The sequence below is a fragment of the Pempheris klunzingeri genome, chromosome 7 (assembly GCF_042242105.1).
Source record: "Pempheris klunzingeri isolate RE-2024b chromosome 7, fPemKlu1.hap1, whole genome shotgun sequence".
Classification (NCBI taxonomy): Eukaryota; Metazoa; Chordata; class Actinopteri; order Acropomatiformes; family Pempheridae; genus Pempheris; species Pempheris klunzingeri.
This window is the reverse complement of record NC_092018.1, coordinates 22,382,926-22,406,733: the sequence shown is the minus strand read 5'-3', so window position 1 is coordinate 22,406,733 and position 23,808 is coordinate 22,382,926. Positions and strand designations below refer to the sequence as shown.

The window sequence follows — 23,808 nt, the reverse complement described above, 5'->3', positions numbered from 1 at the left end:
GAGGTGATCATGTAATTATCATACACTTTGCAGTTGCAGCAAGTTTGCCCAAAACAGTACTAATAAGGACAGACACTAGTTGAGTGCATTATCACATACAGCAGGGGTGTCCAAACTTTGTTCCCTGAGGGCCACATACAGAAAAACATCCAAGGGGCTGGGCCACTCACTAGAAGTGAGCTATATTGCTCACTTTAATCCACCAGAGGTGATGTATATCGCCTCACCCGTCGTGGTGCTCTTTAGACTGCTAACATCAAGCAGCTCCTCCTGCTCTCATCGCACACCGTGTCTCAAACTTTCTACACTCACTTGCTCTCTTACGTTTCCTTAATTCTGCCATCCTGGGTCACCTGTAGCACATTTCTTCTTCTATTACTCATTTTATAGAGAAGCCGCCTCGTTCAAGGCCGTTACTCCACCTAGCGGTGGGACTAAGAAGTACAACACAGTCCAGCGCAGGTTCCATGTGTGGGCCGTGTTCCAATACATTTTTAGAATTTCCTGCGGGCCAATGAAAATTGGAGCACGGGCTGCAGCTGGCCCGTGGGCCGCAGTTTGGACACATCTTACATATGGCCTCCATTTACACCCTGAACAGAGTTGAACAATCTTATCACAGCACTTTCTTCGGCTTGATAATCAGCTTCTTTAACGTTAAAAGAGGCAAAATCTTAACTGGACACACATTTCCAGGCTGAACTAAGCAATTTACAAATGTGTCTGAAATGTCTGCCCTGCTGGGCACATATACAGGCCAAAGCCAACATTGCAGAGCAGTAATCCCCTGAAGGAGTCCTGTTCAAGGATTTAAGATGTCTACATCTCACAGGCCAAACCTGTTGGTCTGAGAGACCTTCATGTAAATGAGAACACAGTACCGACCATATTTGCTTCAAAAAGAAAATGGTTGTCTAGTCCAAGTATGACTGAAGTGGAGGCACGATGACGTCTGAAGAAAATACTTAACAATTCTGGTCTTTTTCACAGATTTTATTTTTTCAATAGAAAAAGCCTCTAAGCTTTCACTGCAAATTTGCGGATGGAGTAGAGGAGGTCTTTCCTCTGCTGTTTCTTGGTCCGCAGGCTCTCTTCGTGCTTGTTGAGCCTGCGGCGCAGAGCTCTGGTCTTCTTGGGTCTCAGATCCAGGGGCTTGTACTTCTTACCCTGAAAGATTAAACAAAACCTCAGCAGAGCTAAAAAACACTGTAGGACAGGAATAGATCACTCGCAGCCGCTGTCAAGATCTAAGGTGCAACACTTGACTGAAGTGGATTATAACCAAGTATAAATGTATACCCTACACATTCAAAAAGGACAATGAGTTTGAGAATGTTCATGCATTTGGTTTTCTCAAAGCACACTAGCACAATGCATGGTTTTACATGTCAGTAAAGATATTTCAGCAGTCTGCTGTCTCTGCCGTTTTATGCTAGAAATAAGACACTTGTGTTGGTGGGTGACAAACTCAGGGACACGTGTCATGTAAAACACCAGATGGAGCGTCACACAGTCATGTTCACTATGGTCACACAGACTTTCAATGCAAGAGTCCCCTGTGGGAGCTTTTCCGAACCTGTGGTAGGAGTCAGAGCGGGACTCGCATCCCATGTTTTTAGAGAAGTGCGCTTATCGACATGTCATTATGTCACGAAGCAAGAAGAGAAGATTCAATACGATCCTGCTCTTCCATTTTGTTTCAAGTGTTGCAACAAGTAGCAACGGGCCTTTTCCTGAACATGTTCTTGTCTTAGGAAATGTCTATGCATCATCTGCCATACAGACTAGTGTTCACGCATCAAGAATATTTTCAAACTCCTTGGGGAAAACTGCATGTAAATGAGAACAAAATGGTAGCAACATGACACTTGTGCATGCTGCTGCATGAGTTAAAGGAGGAGCCTTTGTATGCAATTAGTTGGGCCTTTTCTATATTGTGGTGACTAATTGTTAAATAAGCAACCACAGTGAACAGTCAAATGCAAATACTGTCTTAATGGAAATAGCTGCAGTCCATGTAAACATAGTGACCGACTATAAACACACACACACTCAGGTCATCTCAAGTCTCAGTCTTTTGGTAAGCAGTTGTGAATGCATCAGCAAATCATCAGCTCACAAATATCATCTTCGACAAGAGCAGAGTTCCGAGCAGGCATGTCTGTGTGCACTCAGTGAGGTGCTGTGCTAGTTCAGTGTACGGTACCCTGCTGCTCTCACCTTGTAGAACTTCCTCAGGTTCTCCTTCTGCGTCTGGTTGATTACAGTCAGGACTCTGGCGATGGATTTGCGGACAACGCGGCTGCAACGTACAAAACAGCAAAGTGAAACGCAGGGAATATAGCTGTACACAAGTCATGTTGAGTCACGATGAAGAGAAATGCCCCACGTAACCGTTTTGACTGAGTGTGAGCTGACCCAAAAGGGACCTGATTGTTTTACAGTACTGCCATTTGTCAGTGTTCTTCTTTATTCAATGCTCACAGTGGAGATTCCAAACCTAATAGATACTATTGACTGAGTGAATGAATGAAGCCCATCGCCTCCAGGCTGTCACACTGCCAATTTGCCGACTGCAGTGCTCTGTACACACACCATGACCGCACCTGGACCTGCCAACGACCCCACAGCCAGGCAGTCATCACTAACCTGGGTCAGCCCGGTTCACTGGCAGGCATGTGTGCCTGAACGCCAGTAACTCTCTCAAACAGCACTTACATCTTGGAAAGCTTGGAGGCAGCTCCACCAGTAACCTTGGCCACACGGAGCTGAGACAGTTCATTTTTCAGGTCGTCCAGTTGCTTCAGCAGCTCCTCCTTCTTCTTGCCCCGCAGATCTCTAGCCTTGATCTTGGCCTGGAACATAACAGACGACAGCAACACATCAGTAACCAACACACCATTCCGGGCGAAAAGTTTCTAACTAATCGGGTTTGAGCTCTTTTTCTCGACACGAGTCAACCAAGCAAGCACGTCTCTGAGGTTGGCACACCGACAATACCATTCCTTTACTGACGCTGTTAATCCGTTTCACCCAACATGGCGAATTTTAGCTATGTGCTAACGTTGCCAGCATTTACAGAGACACATTACCTGCATACCATCCGTGTGTCTCAAGCCTCAGTCTTTCGGTAAGCAGTTGTTAATGCCACAGCAAAACGTCAGCTCACAAATATCATCTCAAACAAGAGCGCCAAAAGGAAAAACTCAAGTAGCTAGCAAGCCATGTATAGCCTGCCATATTTTCATTAGCATACGGCTAGCAACTCAGCTTAGCGGCGTCGGTCAGATCCAGCGCTCTACATTATAACATTATATTCCGTCCCTGTGGCAGCCTGCTTATCTACACATACAAGAACAAGTGCACGGCAACCTTATGTGTACGTAGGGCACACTTTAACTAGGGCTTAGTTGAGATAAACCCGAAAAAAATGATATTTGACAGGAGAGCATCGGCTCCTCACCATCTTCCTTCTCGCTGCCCTGTTGGAAAGGCCGGACGAACCGCGTGCTCAGAAAAAGTAGCTTCCGGAGAATTTCTTCTTCGTTGGTTTAGGGTTCCACTTCTACAGGACGGGCACAGCGCCACTAACGGGCTGGCGGCGGAGAAACAGACACAACGCATCAATCAAATGAGATGAACCTTTTATAATTCATTTGTAATTCCTGAGGCAATTAAGTCGGTTCTCATGGTAAATTGAAAGAAAACAGGACATACAGCAGAACACGGGCAAATGTGTGTACTTAGTGTATCTACATTTTGCAATTAAATGTTTCACCGAAACTGAAAACAAACCCACAGAAGGTAGTGCATTACACACAAACACAAAAAATGAAAATTCCCATTCCCACATTGAGAAAACAAGCACTGTATTGTTACAACTATGAAAAAATACAGTAATAGAATGACTAAAATGGGGCATTCTTAATATGAGCATTTGCACTTTGTTTAACAGAGTATGCATACAATTTCCCAGGAAATATGCAGGATTTGGAAGCACAAGGTATGATTTTATCCTTTCAGTTTTATTATTAATAAATGTGGGGAAAAGGGAAAACTTTTTAGTGACAGCAATTGTTAAATCACAAAAAGCAAAAGACAGAAAAGGTGTAGTGATTGTACAGTTGTGTTTCAGGGTTTAACAGAGCAGAATCAGTCGGGTTAAAAAGTGCATTCGTTCTTTCTTCAGATTCTCATGGAGACAGTATATTACCCAGCAGAGTGTGGGTGACTACATCAGTCTGCTACCTGTCAATGGTAACACAAGATGATGACAGCTCTGCATACAAAGTTGTACTCCTACATCCCAGTACACAAATAATGTATCTTTTAGCACATACAACTTCAAATGCCAGAAAAAACTGCAGAACAGTTCCCTTCTCTGTGACTGACAGCTGTCTGCAGACAGCACATTGATGTGTTTCTGCTTCATACTGTATGCATATTAATGGAATGAATGCAAGTGCAGACTCATCTGGCCTTGACAAAAGAAGAGTTGTAAAAGACTGACCTCACTGCTTTAGGGATCAAACTATGCAGTTTGACAGCAGGCATGCAGGTTCCCTGGGCCTCCCACTAACGTAAACTTAAATGCCATCGTGATGTGACTGACATCACACCGAGGACGGAGGATAATGATGAGAGTGGGACTGAGTGAAAAGCTGAGGCATGGGGTTCTGGTCTGTGTTGATGATGATAAATACTGCAAACTGGTCACATCAAATCATTTACATCCACAGATTTATAAAGTTCTCAAAGCATACAGTATGTACATATTTCTATATATAAATAGACATGTGGAATGTACTTTCATTTACATTTGCAAAGGCAGGAAAAGGTACAGCATGTTCTCCAGACATCGCATTCACTTATTTTATCACATTGTTATCATCCAAATTGAGAACTATGGTCTAAATCATTCATTTTGGTGTTAAAGGACCTAAAACCGTCTGTGTGTACAGATTGGATCAGCTGTGGCAGCCATTTTGTTCTCCCACTAGCAGCAACTGAGAACAGAGACTTTTTAACGCTGACCTGAGCCTCCAAAGCAGCACTTCCAAGCTGCATATACAATCCCACCACAAGATCCACAAGCCATATGTTTTAAGCTTATAGAGGGAGGATTTGAGAGCATGGCTTGCTGGGAGGCTCAACTCACAGCAGTAATAACAGTCTATTGGCCAAGCAGTTAGGACTGATACTCTTTAAATGAGCTGTTGAACTACAGCCCGGCTGATTTCACTACGTACGTACGTACATACATACATGCAGGTTGGCAACTAGAAACCGTGGCACAGAAGTGCCAGATACAGTATGTTTTCAGCACTTTGAAAACAGTGTAGCCATTACACAGTCTGTCCCCCAGAGGGGACTGACACGCTGTGATATGGTCCTCAGTAGATATTCTGGTCATAGTTCCTTATTAACCAAATTTAAGGGATCCTTGACAATGTATATATATTTTTACATACACATAAGCATTTTGATACCATATTTCACGGTAACTGAAATACTGATATTGGCCTCAAACCAGTTGCAGCCGGGCTCTAGTTCAGACCATCTTGTAATCATCCTGGTGGTTTCAATGATACAGTGTGAAGAAATATGGTGAAAATGTCATTTTATAGAGAAATAAAAACAATAAAGTTTTGTTAATAGATACACACCCAACTTAATTTTGATTACTTGAAATTCAACACAGTTAATCATCATTGATTATTAATCGTCAATAACAAATCGTAACACGTCAGCGTTCTCATTTCTTCAGAAAAATTCTAAAAAGTGGGGGTGCTATTAGACAGAAATCCCAGCCTGAATTCTCTTCTCTGGAAAACGTAGACACACGTTCTTCAAAACAAACAACAAAGAGGAGTCATTTACAGCTATCCCAGTAAAGATGATTGGTTGATCGTGTTTTTATGGCAAATTCAGAAAAAGAGCTTCAAACTTTCCATGTAGATGAATTTAGATCCTTTGACAGAAATGTGAGGTATGTTTCCCCCATTTGGCAGGTAGTATTAAATAAACACTCTCTGATACGAAGTCCTTCAGTGACATATTTCATTAAGAGGCCCCCTGTGATTTAAAATTAAGCTTAACAAAGTGACAGGTCGAAAAGGTCCTTCAGGAATCGCAGGCTCGACCATCTGTCCTGTGAAGACAATCACATCAAGTACCACTGCTTTTTGTTCCGACAAAAGCAGATGTGACTTGTGTAGTTTGACTCTGGTAGAAATCAGGCAGTTCCTATTATAACAGTCAAGTGAGTCTGTTGTTTCCGCTAGACTAGATAACATCAGATCTGTGTCTGGGGAAGATAAATGAAATGAGAGACATTTAAAACTCCAGTGTGCATGATGCGTCTGATAATTTACCATTGACAAGAAAATAGTATCACAACCGATTATGAAAAGGCCTTTTTCCCCTCGAACATACTGTGCAGCCATTCTCTACTCCCACACAGCAGAAAACAACAGTCCTTCCCACACAGAGCCAGAGAAAGCAATGGGAGGCTGTTCAAAGGTTAAAGCTCGAGTCCTGCTCAGCGATGGGAGTCTCAGAGCAAGGACTTTTTCCTTACGGAGAAGGCCCTTTGGTTCCTCTCTCTCTCTCTCCATCGCTTCAAGTCTTTCAGCTGCTCATCAGCTCCAGTGAGCCGAATTGCCTGAGATTGAAGGCCGGATGGTACCCTTCGGGGAGGGCTTGGATCCAAACCAGGACATCTATAGCACAAAACATTAAAATGTTAAGTTTAAATTCTGTTTAGTGTGATGTTACACTGTGAGGTGTTGCAACAGAGAACGTCCACCTGCCAGACCTTGGGGCAGCTGCTGAAGTGAGCAAACTGAACTGAAGGAATTGTCAAGCTAAAATAGACCAATAAAAGAAAATAAACTGGAGTGGGAAGACGGACTGAATTGTTTTGTATTGGTTGTGAGCTTTAAAGATTCAAATGTAGTAGTTATCGTAACACTGTTCCATCAGCAGGTTTGTAGACTATTGGAGCTGTGTGTGAATGAACACGTCATAAGTACTGTGGCCGCTGGTCATTTTGCCGGCCTGAATTTTAGACCTGTACTGTTGTTTGTCTTGTGAGAATGGGCTGCTGTGAACACATGTCGATGGATTATGTTATATATGCTGGTGCAAACAGTCATAATCTGTTATAATCTAAATACGAAGTGAATGTCACATGTTCTCTTTAATTAATCGTAGGCTTCACTTCAGAATGAATTTGCTTATATAAGTGGTTCTTACCTGAGGATAATTATGAGCAATAATGTCAATCAATCAATGTTTGTATTGCGCCAATTCACGATGAGTATTATCTCAAGGAACTTTTCATATATGTTAAAATGAGTTGAGAATATTTTGATCTTGACCACTTATCTCAGGGTCTATACTTGAATCCCTAATCCAAGGTTTTATCAAGTGTCCCATGATGCAACATCCTTAACTTTAGTGCAAATTATATTAACTCAAATAATCAAGAAACAAAGTTTTAGTGCCCCCCGGCCTTTTTCTCTGACACATACAGCATGTCTAAAATCAGTGGTCTGTTTCAGGTAGAGGACTGAATAGAGTGACTCCAACCTTGTACTCCAGAGTTTGTTTCAACATGTCCTCTTCTTCTCGAGTGAAGTTCAGCAGCACAGATACCGCTCGTATCAGCTGGTATGCCTGACAGAGAAACACTCACAGGGTCAATGATTTAGTCCACACGCACAGCAACAGGCAGACATACAGAGCTGCACAAAAGAGCTTCATCTACTTCTTTAAGCCTATTCGGGATTTCAAAATGAGCACCGAGGACTCACCTCTGCCTCTCTGGATGACATAAACTTGAGGACGACGTGTTTGAGGTACTCAAAATTGATTTCTCGGGAGTCGTTGAGGTCTGAGGTGTTGGTCACTGTGGTGTGGGAGTTTGGGGAGCCAGGGGTGGATGCTGGTGGGGGTTCTGGACAAACCCTCTCCTGTTTTTCTGCTTGGCTTTCTGGCAACTTCTCCTTCCCTTCAGCTTCTGTCTCAGGCTTTAGTTTCTACAAAGCACGGAGAAGGAAACAAGTATATCTATGTCATCTGTTTCCGCTCTGTGAGCACAAAAATATTAACCAAAAGGGATTTCTTGAGTGTGGATCACATACGAGGGGTAGCAGAATATTACAAACCCTTCTCACAGCAATGAAATGAAAATGTTAACAAAGGGGGTTATTTTCTTGTGCAAATTAAGATTACTCTACAGTTTATTTACAATGTCCAATGCAGAATATTTCATCCAGAGCAGAAGTAAACCCATGAGCTTCACTGTCTCACCAGTTCCTTCTGTAGTGTCCTCTTCAGTTCTGCAAGTCTCTGCTGCAGCTGCTTGATGGTCTGTAAGACAGTGTCAGTCTGTTTTATGTGTGGTGATGGGCGGATCTGCATGTATCGACAGAGTGCATCTACATGGAATCGATTAAAAGCTAGAGGAACAACAGAACGGGAGTATAAAGGTAGCTGACCCTGTTCTTGTCACTGAGCTGCTGCTCCAGCTCCCTGTTAACCTTCTGAATGTGATCCAGATCGTCCACGGTCACACTTCCGTTCTGATCCTCTTCACACACTTCAGGGCTGTGAAGCTGCTCCGTCAGGGTTTCCACCTCCACCTCCAGGTACGAGATCTGGGCAACACATACCAAACCACACCGATCTTTAATTCATGTTCTATGAGCTGAAAACTAAGAAACAAGCCCAGAACAAACTGATGGTGGTACACACAAAGAGAATAAATGTAAAAAGTAATTGCTGCACAGAAGGCGTGCAAAACGTTAGCAGTAAAACAACTAAAACAAATGATATGAAAATGATTTTTTAATGTTAGACTTGTATGAATTTGGAGCTTCACAGAATGCTGCATCAGTATTGTCTGTACCACACAAGAGCGTGTATGCATGTGTATGTATGTAGGCGTGTCCGTGTGGAGGTGCTGACCCGCGCCTGGCAGCTGTCCAGCTGCTGTGTCTGGCTGAGCAGCTCTTCCCTCAGGCTGGTCAGCTGAGAGTCTTTGTCCTGCTCCATCTGCTCCAGCTGTGTCTGTTGCTGCTCCACCTCCTCCTGCAGCTGCACAAGGGATGCCTGCCGACACTGCACCTCTGCACACACACACACACACACACACACATACACTTGACTTTTTGTGCAAAAAAATAAATTGTATTGTAGGGATGGGCAATAATCTACCACTATATGAAAAAAATGTGTTTATTTAAAAGCACACTACCTAATATTAAATGTTACTATAGTGTATTCATGTATATTTACATGGGATCTGTTAAATAAGGCCTCCAATAGACACAACAATATGTGATTAAGTGGCATCCCACACACCCATACAGTGGTGAACTAGGTGTGGACCACATCTGATTTGTAATAAAATGGTATGCTGGCATTTAGTCTTCTCCTTGTTCTTGTGTCTAGCAATGAATTACTGTTACATAAAGAGGAAATACATTGTGAACCTAAACTGATGTGCGCACGTGCATGTACAGTGGATATAAAAAGTCTAAACACCGCTGTTAAAATGCCAAGTTTTTATGATGTAAAAAACATGAGACCAAGATAAATCATTTCAGAACTTTTTCCACCTTCAATGCGACCTATAACCTGTACAATTCAATTGAAAAACAAACCGAAATCTTTTATGGGGGGGGGGAATTTTAACAGGGGTGTGTAGCCCTTTTATATCCACTGTAGACTATGTACCACTGTGTAGCGCTCTGATGTCCTCCTCTCTCTGTGTTAGCTTCTCAGTGACAGCAGACAGCTCCTGCTGTGAGCTCTGTAGAGATCTGGTCTGCTCTCCAACCTACCGACAGACAAAGGCAAACACTTTTTATTACACAGTACATGCTTTCACACTCGCACACAGAGAGACATCCAGCTGCTGAATTAAAGCTGCCTATAATCTGTGACTGATCAAATAAAGGCACAGTCCACTGAATAATGACTCTTCTCTTACCTTCCTACAAAGGAATGTGTGTGTTTGTGACTGGTTCAGAGGGAGACTGCTACACCATTGTGGGGACCACATGTTGGCCGTTACCTGTCTATTAGTCTCAATATTGCACGATGTGCGTTTGCCCACAGACCTGTGTTTGCAGCTCCTCCTTCTGTCGTCTGGTTTCTTCAAGAGCTTTGGCAATTTCCGTGCTCACTGTCTGCCGGCTGTTCAGCTCCGCCTGAGGGAACAAACAAAGACAAGACAAGAGTGAGGATTATACATATGCTCTGTTCTCCTTTATGAAAATGACCTTTATGTCTTATGTCTTAATGTCTATGATTCTTTGTACCTCCATATCTCTAGTGGACCTGAAAATTGTGGTGAATGTTCAGTACTGAGTATATAGCTTATAGTCATGTGATTAGCGTCTGGGCTGTGGATGGTCATTATTTCTACATACATTTACAGACTCACAGCAGATTTCTCTCCATCACATGTACCTATATAAAAACTGGGAATATCAGTTCTCAGCTTTTAAAAGATTTAATTTTGTGAATAGAAGTGTAGAAGTGTTTTTTGTACCCTGTAGTGCTCCAGTTCTTCTGTCTGCTGCCTCAGAGTAGAGTTTGTTTTTTCTCTCTCCTTGTCCAGAGCAGCCTAGCACACAAGAAGGGAAAGTATTAGTCAACATAGATCAAACAGCGCTCGCTCTTCACTGCAATAAATACATTTATATTAAAGATTGCCCCATTAACCCACATCTTTAAGGGTAACAGCATGGCTACTGCGTAGTCTTACAGATAACACATACATCTTTGAAAAATCAATAAAGCAGAACATACCACCCTGTCCTGCAGCATCTGTCTTTCAGCCTGTAGAGAGGTGATGCTTTCCTCCAGCCGGCTGGCCTTCTCATGACTCTGCTGCTCTAACAAACACACCTGCTGATCGAGAAAGGCCTTCTCTGCACTCCACTCTCCCTGCTGAACAAAGCACACATACAAATGCAAAATTAAGCATATTCAAAGAAAAACCCACTTTATGTCAATTTCAACCACTATCAAAATAAATATTTTCCCCCAAAAAAGGACAATTTCAGGTTTTTATTTTCACGATATGTTACAAATGAGAACACATTGTGAATCAAAAGCTTATTGCATTGATTAATATGTATTGTGACTGCACACTTTCAATTGATGGTATATTTTCAGACAGTGCAGCCAACTATCCTCAAAGGTAAATACGGTCATTTTCCTAAAAAACATCCTTTGAGATACAGTATTAGCTAATATGGAAATAGTAATCAGAAGTTACATTTTTAGTTAAGTTCAGTTCAATGAGAAATATATCTGGCAAGAGCGTCTTCCAACCAGATGTTTACAGTTTCAGTCAATACGTCTGTATACTCTAAGAACTACCTTGATAAATGTCAAGCCTGTTTCAAAAAAAAAGACTCATTTTGTGCTGTTAACTGTTGTGGTACTCACCAGTTTATCCACGTGCTGCTGTTTCTCTGAAATCTGCTGCTCTGTACTCTTCAGTCTCTCACTACTCTCTAGGACTTGCTGTTCCAGATTAGTTATCTGAAACAGAAAATAGCACAATGATTGATTGTGAAAGACCTCCACACTGTGAGCAACATCATCAGTAAGTCAACAGAAATCAATTTCTTGTTGAGGTGAAGTATTAAAAGTTGACCCTGCCTGAATGTCCTGGACACTCCCTCATTTTTCTGTCATCGGACAGTCATTACTGCATGCTTCACTTGTCTCCATAACCATGACATTTTGTTAATGAACTATGCTCTAAAATGAACACTAAGTTGATTAGGGTCATCTAAAACTTCGCAGTTATCTTGTTAACAATTAACATCTCAAATATGATGCTTAGAGAATGTCTGATATTAACCTTGAAATCCAATGAGTCATGTGACTTGGTCGTCTGACGAGGGTCTGGTCACTTAGAATTAACACCCAATGCAGCAGCCAACTGTTTGCCAGCATGTTATCCATAATAACTAACACTAGTGTTATTTGGTGGCTGTGTATCTGTCAGTTGCTGCCCCCTATCGGTTAAATGCTGATAATTGGAGAGTGAAACTGACTCAATTAAAATTATAGTGAGCTTTCTGTTTATGTTCCATAAGACATAACCACCCAAACAGTGTACATTTATATGAGGAGCTAAATAACACGATTTCCTCATTCTCAGCCTGAGTAGCCCAAGCAAATAGAGAGAAACGTTATAGCCTAATTATCTGTTGTTCTTGCAGCGCTGTGTCTGTTTGCTTACTTGTGAGTCTGTTCTCTGTCTGTAGGCTCTGGAGGAGTCGTCTTTGTGTCGGAGAAGGGTCTGGAGCTCAGTGATACTGCAGCTCATTCTGGATACCTGATGTCAAACAGGAGGTGAGACAGAGCTGGAGATAAATCCACAGAAAACATTTAAATTCATAAATGCAATCATTGTTTAGCAGATCTGATGGGAAATGATAACAGATGCAGGGACTTCTCTTATTGATCAGTTTAGTTTACAAGCTTAGTGAGCAGATGCACTGGTTTACCTGTGCCTCCAGGGAACTGACAGTATCAGCATGGCTTGTCCGAACTGCCAGCAACTCTGTTCTGGTCTCTTCCAGTGTTTGCTCGAGGCTGGACTTCTGAAAAGGCAACAACTGCACTGAAAAATCGGTGACTTGGCTTCTACATCTTTCCCGATATTTCAATACGATATCCGTTCGTTTTAACACACAACATGTGTACTAACAAAGACCACGAAATGATCTGATGAAAAGAGTAATGGAGGTTTCTATAAAAAGAAGCTCATTTAATAAAAACAGACCAACAACAAACAACAACTAAATGTAAGAAAATAGTCATAAATGAAATTTGATGTTTGTTTACATCAATTCTGTTGCACACAGCATGGTCTAATGTTTATATTGCTGTCAGTTAATCCAACACAATATACATAACTTAAAATTTGCATCGTTACTTAAACACATCTGTGATTTATGGTAAAAATCTCCCCATTTAATTTACTTAACGTTCTGCCATGTACGATAAACTAGTAAGTTCTATCAAACACAGGCTTAAGCTAAGTCCAGCTCTAGATGCTCTTCACCTCGTGGAGAAGCTCCTGTAGATGCTCATCTTTGCTCAGGTTCCCCTGCAGCCGTCTCTCCAGAGACGTCACCTTCTTCTGAAGGTCCACTAATACGCGCTCCTTGTCTTCCTCCGCTACAGCAGCCTGATGTTGTCAAAGGAAGACATGATACAGGCTTCCAGCAAATTCTTTCTCCACTCAGTTTCAAAACATGGAATATTAATATTGTTCCTCTAAAAGCCTGACAGTTGAAACAAATTGAAAAACCTTTTGTATTCTATGATGGCCCCACAGAAATCATTACCCTGCTTTGAATAAATTCTCATTCTAAATTATTCTATAGTTGAGGAGTTCCACAGAAACCGGACCACACGTTGATTGCTTAGTGTTGTACACCGTATTATTACTCATACCTTGACCTTGGATAGTCCATTTTTATGTATAAAAATTCAACTATATCCAACACATTCAAACATCCAGACACAAAACCTAGAAGCACACCAGAATGCTTGAATTAGAGTATACTGTACTACACTGCAGCAGGGTTGCACTGTGAGCCTGATCTAGTGCATGCCCAGTAAGCCAGGATAGTGATCCAAACATAAGACCAAGGCAACTAGAAATGGATAACAAATGGACCACAACACTAAGTGAGGAAGTGTGTTTTCAATTCTACACCACATATGTCAAAACTAGGGCTAAAGCTAAAGCTAAGTAGTACCATGGTAAACTGCTATTAAGTTTAGGACTGCACGATGTGTTCAGTTAGTTCTTGTTTATTTGAGCTTGATTTTCTTGAGTGACAACCCTAATTTTGTTTGCAGACTCTCTCAGAGATAAGTCATTCACGATGAGGTGGTCCATTCTAGGGTGCTACCAAATAATATGTATTATAAAATGTATTGTAGACCATACGAGGACGGAGAAGCCCCAGTTTCATAGTGTTCTAACCTTTTGTTGCTGTAACTTCAGGGCATCGTGTTCAGACTGTAACTCCTGGAGGGACAGCTCTAAAGTTGCCACCATACTCTGTGACTGAAAAACAAAACAAACAACCTCACTTGATTCATAGACGCATTGACATATTATTCACAAATGAACAGAGCAAATACTTTCAATGCAGACATAATAGAGTGTAGTTTGTGCAGCTTGTGTTTGGGATGGACCTTCTGGAAGTCTTCAGAGACCTGCTGGATGACCGACTGCAGCTCCTGGCATTGACCCCCCAGCTCACTAATCTTCTTGTCTGCTTCCTCCCTAAGCAGCAGCAGCTCCTCCCTGCACAAATCCAGAGAGATGCACTTTGTTTTCTGGCATTCTTTCATAAAAATCAAAGCTCACTTTTCATTTGTAGAGTTGGGTGTATATAGATTAGAAAATTCAACTTAATTATTTTTTTCCCTTTAGAAGCTCACACTAATGGCACAATACCACTACCATATGACTTTTCATCAGACAACTTATAAGAGCATAAAATCAGCTTTTGCCGTCTGTTCTTTTCCTTCTTACCGTTCTATTTCAAACTCAGAATTGAGTCTGCTGCTCTCCTCATGTTGCTGTTCCAAAGCCTGGAGTTTCCCCTGAGCCTCGGCCAGCCCTTGCTTTGCTGATTGAGCTTCAGCCTCCTTCTGTTGGAGCTCCCGCTCCCGCTGGCTCAGTTGCTCCTCCCTCCTCAGCAACTGATAGATATAAATGGGGAAATAAATCAGAATCTTAGAATCGACTTTGCACATACCAAAGAAAGTGCTGCCATGAACCCAGGAGAAATCAAACCCTACCAAAACTAAGTGCTTTCAAACACATTCAGTGCCAAAGACACTTTCCGATCCTGCACTGAGGCACACAGACTGCACTTACTTCAGAGCGTAGTTCTTAACATGGCCAAAAAGAATGTGGCAAACTGCAGTGACGCAAAGCCAATCATTCAACTGCACATGTACGCACCATATGTTTAACTTTAGCGAGTTCCTGCTGCTGAAAGCCCTCCAGTTCATCCAGGTCATCCCTTTTCTGGAAGAGTGCTAAGCTTTGCTCCATCATATCCTCTAGCCGAGCCGACAGGGCGGCCTTCTCCTAAACAGAAACAACAGTTATATTATACCAACGTACACATGTCCATTTTCAGGACATGTGCAGCTTTAACGAAGCCAAATTAAAGTGTGCTTTGTTCCCAACCAAGAAAAAATAAAAATGATAAAAACACTATTACCTTTTAGCTCTAAACAACATACTGACATTGATGGGAAAACAGGGCAGCACCCAGCAACACATGGAAGCAACTAACAGTGATAAAGGGAGTAAGAGAGACTCGCCCTTAGAGGCTTGCTTCCTCTCCGGTGGGGTACCAGAGAATGCTAAACTTTGGCATTAGCTTTGCCAATACTATGAGCTGGGACAAAGTTAACAACAAATGACCCCGCTAGCGAGCGAGTTGCTCGATGAGCGCATAGAGAGACAGGCAGCACCAATTCCAGTGCAGCAGCAGCTTTTAAATCAAGATGCTACAATGGCAGAGGCTCATTGGTCGATGACTGATGGCCATCAGTGATGGACAATGGCATTATTCAACGCTAACCCTAACCCAACCCTAACACATATGTGGTAGCCAAATGATCTTGAAGAAAGGCTATACATTGCTCATAGCCTACATCAGATCAGTTCACAATCAGCAGATGAAGAGTCCAATTCTGATTTCATGCTAAAAGTCACATATTTACTATCATAAAATCCAGTCAGCTTTGCTTTGACTCCACAACCAAAATGTACCTGAGTATTCCTGAAAGCAGACCTCCTTTTCAGGGGGTCTTGCTCCAGTTGTTTAGTCTGCACTAGACTTCAATAGACAACATTCACCAAGAAAACCGAATATTTAACTGAACCACATCAAACAGGTGTGTCCTTGATCCTTCTATGTTAGGTGTGGAAAGCAGTCAAATTCTAAGAGCTACAATATCATCATAAAATAGCACATCACTGAAAGCCACTTAAGATAGAGCTTAAGACATACCTTTTCCATATCAGCCACCTTTTCCATCCATTCCTGCAGGTAAAAGATAGAGAGGTAAGCCACAAGCTAGAAACCAGGACTGTGCAGTAAGTGAGACAGAGAGGCATTTACCTCATCCTTCTTTTCCAGTGCTAAGGCCATCCCTTCTGCCATTTTGGCTCTGCTGATCTGATGAGACTCATTCTGGTCTTGAAGTTTCTTTATAGATGCTGGGCAGTAAAAGTGAGGCAGAGAAAAAGAGAGGGAAAGATGGAAAACAAACAGAGAGGTTTGTATGCAACCAAAGAGAACAGAAATACCAAATAGCACAGATAGTGGCACCGTTAGTAGCTGTGAAAGGTTAGAGTCCGATTAAGAAGTGGGTTCATCCCAGAAGCAAAGACAAGCAAAGACAAGCGATGCATGGCAACTGACAAATACTAACACAGTTTGTTAAAGCTAACAGTACTATATTTTTGAGAACTAAGAAAAAAATCCACCCTAAATTCTACATCTCCTTGATGGTGCATTGTCTATTACAGCTCACAATACTATATACCAGACAGAACCAGCAAAAAGCTACGATCTCCGTATTCTTAGCGACTTTATACGTAATACTAACAGCTTGACAAGAAACAGAAGCTCTCCAATATGAACTAAACCTTTAAAGTCAGCTCTGTGAGAGGCGCTAAAGGACACGCTGTGGGATCATTAAAGTCAAAAGGCTTATGCCAAAAAATTCGGAGACATTTTGAAAGAAAAGCTGACATCTTGGCCTGATGGTGGCACTACAGTGCCTAAAATAGAAATGGTTCATCCTCGGAGGGGCATGAATGTGCTCTGTAAATTTCAAGGCAACTTGCCTATCCCCCGTCATGTCCAGTGGATGTAGCTGTGTTGCTTTCCCGTTGTGCTCCCACTCTTTAGCTCTCTTTAGTCTCTTCTTCGAAAGTCGCATTTCCAATCAAATTTGGCAACAATGCATAATGAAGTTTGCAGCTCATTCACTTTGTAGCTGTGCTTCACTCATTTTAATAGTTGAACGTGACACACCATCTTTTTTTTTTTTTTCTTCTATTTTCTGAATAGTGTTTATTGCTATAACGGGATAGTATACTCAGTCTAAGTGGAGAAGTGACAAACAATTTTAAAAAAAGTTCGAAACACTTGTCTGTATGTTATAAAGACAAAGTCAATAACAAATAAAGGCACTAGCAAATATTAAGTTAATATCAATTGTCAATCAACATAGGAATTCGTAAACAAATTTGACACTACACAAATACGTGTGAGTGGTAAGTGAGTGAAGCAGAGAAAAGACCTGCAAGTGATAAGCTCCTCTCATGAGTAGCATGGCACCAGATCTTCTCCGGCAGCAGTGACAGGGCCGGAACAGGACGTGGCCACGTCCAGTGGACATTGGGGATCATATTGTCATATTTCTTTATTTGCATTAATGCAAAATTCATCCTCAGGAAAATAGAAGTCCACAGCGCAATTTTGACAATGGTGGACAGACAGTCCAGATGTTACAGATGTAACAAATTAATCAAAAGCATAGAGACAAATCCATTTCCAAAGCCAGATATACCGGTTTCTCCACTCTAGCAGACCAGCACAGCTATCAGACATATGTTGGTGTTTAAATAGAGGGCATTGCTGCAGTCCTTGCTGTAATGTTCAGAGCCATAGCTAGACTAACTAGTGAGCTATGTTTATAATCGTACACTCCATGTTTCTCATGCACATATGTCCAACTGAAATACATACATAACCCTGAAATCAATGCAGTGGACAAATATCATTGAGATCTGAGGGTGGATTTTTAGATCAAAAGGAAAAAGCATTCAGCTCCCAAAGCAAACCTCCAAAGCCCATAAATAGCATCTGGAATTAAAATTATCTTAATGGGAGGAGGTGATGATGTGCTAGGTGATGGTTATTACAGCCGAGAGACAGATGAGAGAAAGGAAGCTAATTGGGAGGAGAGTAGAGGTACGTACAATCCTGATGCTTTTCTAATGCAATTTCAAGCTTGTCCTTGGTCTTCTGCATAATTCGTAGCTGCTCAGCGTAGTCTAGTGTTGGGAAGTAGGGTGATAGGATGGGATATCAACAGTACATACACACACACACCAACACACAATCACGCACACAAAACACAAACAGGGGAGGGGAACCAGGCAGATGACGGTAAAGAGAAAGGCAGGAGAGAGAGTGAACAAAAGGAGGGGGAGAAAGCAAAAGGGAAAACATGATTGAGAAATAATGGAAGGTAAAACTATTAATGATTTTCTTATCTGAGAAAACCATGCTGGTTAAAAGGCTACATGAAACTCTGTGACCTTTAACCTTTTCTATGGTCATACAAGCCGCCCAAAGGAAAGAGGGGTTATTATACTGAGTAGAGGAGGAAAATACACCCTAAAACTACAAATATGTTAGGACTTTGTCCCATTAAATATACACCCAGCAAATATTTAAACAAGAACAAATTATCATATTCATTCTGAGACATTAATACAGACACCGTTAACAACCTGACATGTTAGACCTGTTAACCTGGCCAACACCCTCTGTGCTGCAGTTTGCATAATGTACAGCCTGGTCAGGTTTACAGACATACCAGCTTTCCTGCTTCAATTCAAAACAGGCACGGCTAAACAGAGCTTAAGACTTCAAACTTTGCAATACATTTCGATGGCTGAGGAAGTGGAAGGCCAAATGAAAAATTATTTGCATTTTGGACACTGTTGCAATTAACTTGGCATTGATATATATGTTGAAGTAACCTGCCACCATCTTACTGCAAAATTATGTAAACATAGTATATTAAACGAATTGAACTGAAAGTGATGCAGTCAGGCTCATGAAGTGTATCATAGTTGTCACTGTGTCACACAGAAATGAAAACACAGCAATTTAGCTGCTCAATGACAAGAGACAGGACTGATAAAATGGCACGAGCTTTACAGGGTGGATCCAGCATTTACATACCCCAGCTTCCAAACTTTGATGTGGTTCTGAAGCTATTACAACATTATCCAACATTTTAAAGCAACACTTTTTAATTTAAATGATTCGGGGCAATTTCTCTGATTCCGGATTCTGATCTGAGAGCCACAGGCTCAAACGCTCCAGCTGTGACATCTCCTACCTGACAGCTTGGCCTCCAGCTTCCGGATTTGGTCATTCCTTCTGAGGAGCTGGGCGGGAAGGTCATCCCTGGAGCTGCTGCCATCAGATGCCTGAAGGCACACACACACACACACCATTAGATAGATAGCACTTAATATTCTAAATTTAAATTTAAAGCAAATATCCAACAAAAGTTGCTCCCTCACAGTTAGTTGTGATGCTCAAAGCATCGCAGTGATCATTTGTTAATTTCACATTGCTCTACTGGCTATTTTTCTAATTTGGTGACCAGTCAGTCCACATATCAATCCAAAACCTGAAGCTTTAGATCAGAGGAAGTATTCTGTTATCACACTACGTTGCTGCTGTGCTGCAAATTGGCTAGTCATAAGCAGTTATAGTAAAAATCTATGACAGATGCAGAAAGTCAGTCAGTGGATGCAGAAAAGCATGCAGATCATTTAAACATTCATTGTACCAGAAACACAATGTCACTTATCAGCTGGCGGTATTGCTACTCGGCAACTTCACTAAATAATTTAGCCAAGTGCAACTGAGACGGCACTATAGCCTTAGGAGTCTGGCTACCCCTGCGAGGGCTTGTCCTGTTAGTCCCAGTGAACAGAGCTTCACCACAGATAAGACTTTCCTTTATAAGCTATAACAAAACTAGATTTCTCTGGAAAAGAATATGTGAAAAATATCATGCGTGCACCCCCCAGTACCCACTGAAACAGGTTAAACCAGCAGGAACAACCCAGAGGATAAACTCAGGAATAAAGCACAGATAAAGTCAGCTGCAAGTGTGTTCTGCAGTGGGACGAGAAATTAATCGGCAGAGCTTCAAATTACAGTGGTTGGTCTCAAGACCAGAGTAACACGGTATCTTGGCGACATGCAATCAATACAATAGACCAACCCACTAAGTCATCCCCATTCTGTAGTACTGTCAGTCACACCCTGTTACCCAGAACTACCTGACTGGTGACTATGTCAAAAGCCGGCCACAGGTCCTATCATAGTACTGGCCATACATTCCAGGACTAAATCACTGTGACAAATGATATGTGAAAACTAATGACAGGAAAATCCATCATCCATTTTCCATTATGGCTGGACTGTAATACAATCAATGATCAGGCAAAGTTGAAAAATAAAACCATCTTCTTTCTGTAAAATGACCCATTCAGAAAACACTGAGGCATTTAATGACTCTCTCAAGAGAATGAATCCATTTTCTTGTCTTTCTAGTTTAACCAGAGCTGAAAGATGAATTCCTTTCAGTTTTGCATGTCGTGTCAAACTGCTGTTTTATTGACGTTTCATTTTGGTTGCAGTATTTATTCTTCTGTGAATATCACTGAGAGGAGATGTGATAACTAACTGAACTGATAAATGATGGCATCTATACATTTGGCAGTTGGGTTGCATATTAGGATGTGCCACAGGGGGGGGGGATTACTAATGCAGTTGGATCACGGCCATCAGCATCGCCGGAAGCTGCCAGACTATTTCTAACACTGAGAAAACTGGCCTAAATATCACAGTGCTGCCTTGTGGACACAAACAGCATCTACAAACATTGAGGGTGCTTTAATGTCACACTGAGGCATGTTCTACATAGTCCAATGAAAGGGTCAGTTAAGCCAAAATCAGATTAGATTCAGTAAAACAACTTCTGGGACTAAGGACAAGACAAATCAAAGATGAACGATGGTTACTGACAGTTGTACTGATGAGTACGTATACTGTCCTGCAACGTCCTAAAACTTTTAAAGGGTCACTCCAACAACGTGTGAATATAAAGTTCTGCGTCGGTTTGACAATCCTTTTCCAATACACTCAAATTGATTGGATTGTTGGTGTGATACAAAAATATTCTGCTGACAGATTAATCATGACAGTTTGATGATGACCAAGAAACACAACAAAAAACTCTCAGGAACAAGCCTGACCATTACTCATTTTTATATTAACATTTTCAGTTAACAACTCCATTAGCTTCAAACTAATATCAAATTGTATTGGTAAAGTTTTTCCTGCTTTGTGCCTATTTGAACAATGGTGGCTTACACACCACAGATGTGGCAAACCATCTAGAAAACCAAATGCAAATGTTCTGATTAGGATTTTACAGAGTACTTACGAAGTCATCCCCCGAGTCTGCCCCCATGGAGGTGATGGACTCCTTGCTGATGGTGCGTGGTATACGAACACCACTGCGCGGTGCTGCGGCCGCCTCTTCTGCGATCTTCTTCTTCAACTTGGCAAACATGTCAGTCCTTTCAGTGTCTATTTTTGAGCGCAACCTGCGGTTTCTGGAGAGCAATAAACTTCAAGTGATGCATGGAGTTTTACGGCTCCTCGTTCTGAGGCCTGAAACAGAGCTGTGTCCTTATGCAGTACCACTCAAAACAAGCTTGTACTGGTGATTCCATCCTGCTACATCTAAAAAAAAAAAAAAAAAAAAGAAAAGAGACAGTTATTAAAATGTCAAGATTGATAACAGTGGTTCGTTTTCGTCAACAGTCACGGCACATTGTTGTAATATGCTCTACAAAACGATCAAGGCCCACTATCATCACATGATAAGCAGGCTGTTTCGCCCCATTGGTGACACAAAGTGCAAGCACACTTTGGCTGTCTGTCTAGTCTATAGGACGCTTGTGGCAAAGGATCTACCTGCTCTTTTACTGACAGGTAAAGAGTAGCTCCCTGGAATAACAACTAGGAGTTTGTCAAACAGAATGTCACTGTGGCTTGGAGACAGTAGTCCAATATTTGACTGGTCATTTTGACAACTCCCCAGATTCTTCTGTAGTGCAAACTGCCCAAGACCTCTAAATGCTTGGGGTCACGCCACGGCACACACCTTTTCATACAGCTCCAAAGTATTGATTGGATTGGAAATCCAAAACAGATTTTGATTTCGTGGCTAGATGCGTTTCCATGGCTGGGCTACTAAGTCAACCTTCTAGCTTGTGTGTGGACAAGTTACAGCCACACACTGCCGCAAAGTAAAAGCTCTGTCTGTCGTTTCTTATCAGAGTTAATCCCATTAGGAAACGCACAATTTCACTGTCAGACTATGTTTTGACAGACAGGTAGACACCTAGCTCTGCTAGCCACAACAATGAGAAATAACGTTCCCACCACCGGGTGATGTTAGCTGTCGTTAGCTTGCTCGTTCACTGAAGTCGCCTTTCTCTTACCATATTAACTTCGATAGAATATCACTCCGAGGTGTTTTCAGGTGCTCGGCGCCTGTAACATCGGCTTTTCTCTGTATATACTCAAAGAAGAGCTATCGTTGTGACAGGATGTGTCGACTCGCTGGTTTGTTGCCGTCTCGTCTGTCAAGCTAGCGGCTGCTAGTTGGTGAGCTCGAGCTACACGTAATCACCCCGACACAGATGACTGGACACGTCACGACTGCGCCTCCGCTCATTGGCTGGAAGACCTGAGCGGCGAGCGGACCGCGTGCGCCGCCTGCAGGCGCCACAAGTAACAGCAGCGGCAGTTGCAGAGCTGCAGATGGACGCTTAAAGCATCTCAGACTGCTTACTGTTTCTGCACAGCTACTGATATAATCACCCAGTGAAAGCCTGTTTATCAGCATAGATATCACACCACAAATATGAAATGCCTGAGAAAAGAATGCATGCCTACTGTACGGATGCCTAATATCTGGCTCTCCCTGTCCACAGTGTCCACAGTGCCCTTAAAAACCCTTCCTGTTCCCTTTATTTCAATGAGCCTTTGTATTAATAGCCTCACTGAAATTGGGTCACTTGTTTACTCTTGTGGAGGTTACTCCCTAATTTGATGCACACTTCTGTCACCACTTTCAGACATTTACAGAGCTGAACAGCTGTGTCAGAAAAGTGCTTTCCTCCTGTCACGTGGGATTATTGCAAAGTCTTGGGTGAGCAGTATATGCTGATGGTAAATAATACCTAAACGCAGAGGTGATCAGTGTATTCTTTGCCTGGCATTCTTTAGCTGAAACCTGAATGAACTGAATTTTCTATTGTATTCTGTTATCACATTGGGAAATTGCTCAAACACCACCCTAACAAAATATGGCCATCTTCAGAGTGAAGTGGTAGGGAGAGAAAAATACAGTCAACATATAGTCTGTGCAGACACTATACAATATCCACACTTGTGTTATAAAATGCTCCCTGCCCCGTGATATTATAACATTTTTAAGAAGTGTTACGCACTCTCCTGTCTGCTGATCTGAGAGTGGCAAACACAAAGAGCCCGTCTGCCCTTTAATGGTAAGGTTAGTTAACTGCCCGTTCTTAATTAGAACCTTCTTGAGAAGCATATTGTCTGTGCTCTAATGGGAGCATTACGTGCTACTACTTTGCCCTGATGTCACAGCAGAAGTGAACCTCTGGTCAGCCTAAATTCCCCCGTGGCTCGGTCAAGTACCACTCTGATGTGAGATTAAGGCCAAATGAATCCCAAACATAACCCAGAAACCCCTCAGAAAGGTTGCTCACACCCGGCTCCTACTAAGGCGTTTCAAACCATACTTGAAGGCTGGCGAGTCCCCCTCAGTCTACCCAAGTACTTTTGTCCAATTGTATGC

At 42.0% G+C, this 23,808-nt stretch overlaps 2 protein-coding genes across 5 annotated transcripts; both read right to left on the bottom strand.

Moving 5' to 3' along the window:
- Positions 1 to 978: 978 nt before the first annotated feature.
- Positions 979 to 3,547, bottom strand: rpl35 (ribosomal protein L35). Its single transcript, XM_070833281.1, has 4 exons — positions 3,464 to 3,547; positions 2,719 to 2,855; positions 2,221 to 2,302; positions 979 to 1,167 (listed from the first exon to the last, which is right to left on the bottom strand). Exons 1-4 carry the CDS (start codon positions 3,464 to 3,466, stop codon positions 1,018 to 1,020), a joined length of 372 nt encoding a protein of 123 aa, XP_070689382.1. The 5' UTR covers positions 3,467 to 3,547; the 3' UTR covers positions 979 to 1,017.
- A 459-nt stretch (positions 3,548 to 4,006) lies between these two features.
- Positions 4,007 to 22,585, bottom strand: golga1 (golgin A1). Of its 4 annotated transcripts, none has more exons than XM_070833277.1 (24): positions 22,421 to 22,585; positions 21,355 to 21,656; positions 19,228 to 19,318; positions 18,074 to 18,148; positions 16,203 to 16,300; positions 16,092 to 16,124; positions 15,029 to 15,157; positions 14,594 to 14,763; positions 14,251 to 14,362; positions 14,036 to 14,119; positions 13,103 to 13,228; positions 12,543 to 12,638; positions 12,275 to 12,370; positions 11,470 to 11,565; positions 10,825 to 10,965; positions 10,565 to 10,639; positions 10,131 to 10,220; positions 9,745 to 9,847; positions 8,974 to 9,134; positions 8,505 to 8,663; positions 8,317 to 8,376; positions 7,818 to 8,042; positions 7,594 to 7,680; positions 4,007 to 6,722 (listed from the first exon to the last, which is right to left on the bottom strand). In XM_070833277.1, the coding sequence occupies exons 2-24, from the start codon at positions 21,481 to 21,483 to the stop codon at positions 6,642 to 6,644; spliced, it is 2,517 nt and encodes an 838-aa protein (XP_070689378.1). In that variant the 5' UTR covers positions 21,484 to 21,656; positions 22,421 to 22,585; the 3' UTR covers positions 4,007 to 6,641. The 4 variants fall into 4 exon arrangements, with proteins under 4 accessions (XP_070689378.1, XP_070689379.1, XP_070689381.1 ...); XM_070833278.1 differs by having other exon boundaries at positions 10,825 to 10,962; XM_070833280.1 differs by lacking the exon at positions 15,029 to 15,157.
- Between the last annotated feature and the right edge of the window lie 1,223 nt (positions 22,586 to 23,808).

Bases quoted from the DNA above. Each gene is read 5' to 3' on its own strand.
- rpl35 (XM_070833281.1), bottom strand. The intron at 2,303-2,718 runs GTAAGTGCTGTT...TGTACGTTGCAG, and splicing joins GCCTCCAAGCTTTCCAAGAT to CCGCGTTGTCCGCAAATCCA. The intron at 1,168-2,220 runs GTGAGAGCAGCA...TTAATCTTTCAG, and splicing joins ACCTGAGGAAGTTCTACAAG to GGTAAGAAGTACAAGCCCCT.
- golga1 (XM_070833277.1), bottom strand. From the start codon at position 21,483: ATGTTTGCCAAGTTGAAGAAGAAGATCGCAGAAGAGGCGGCCGCAGCA. The intron at 14,120-14,250 runs GTCCATCCCAAA...TTTGTTTTTCAG, and splicing joins TCTCTGAAGACTTCCAGAAG to TCACAGAGTATGGTGGCAAC. The intron at 12,639-13,102 runs GTGAAGAGCATC...TTGCCTTTTCAG, and splicing joins TACAGGAGCTTCTCCACGAG to AAGTCCAGCCTCGAGCAAAC.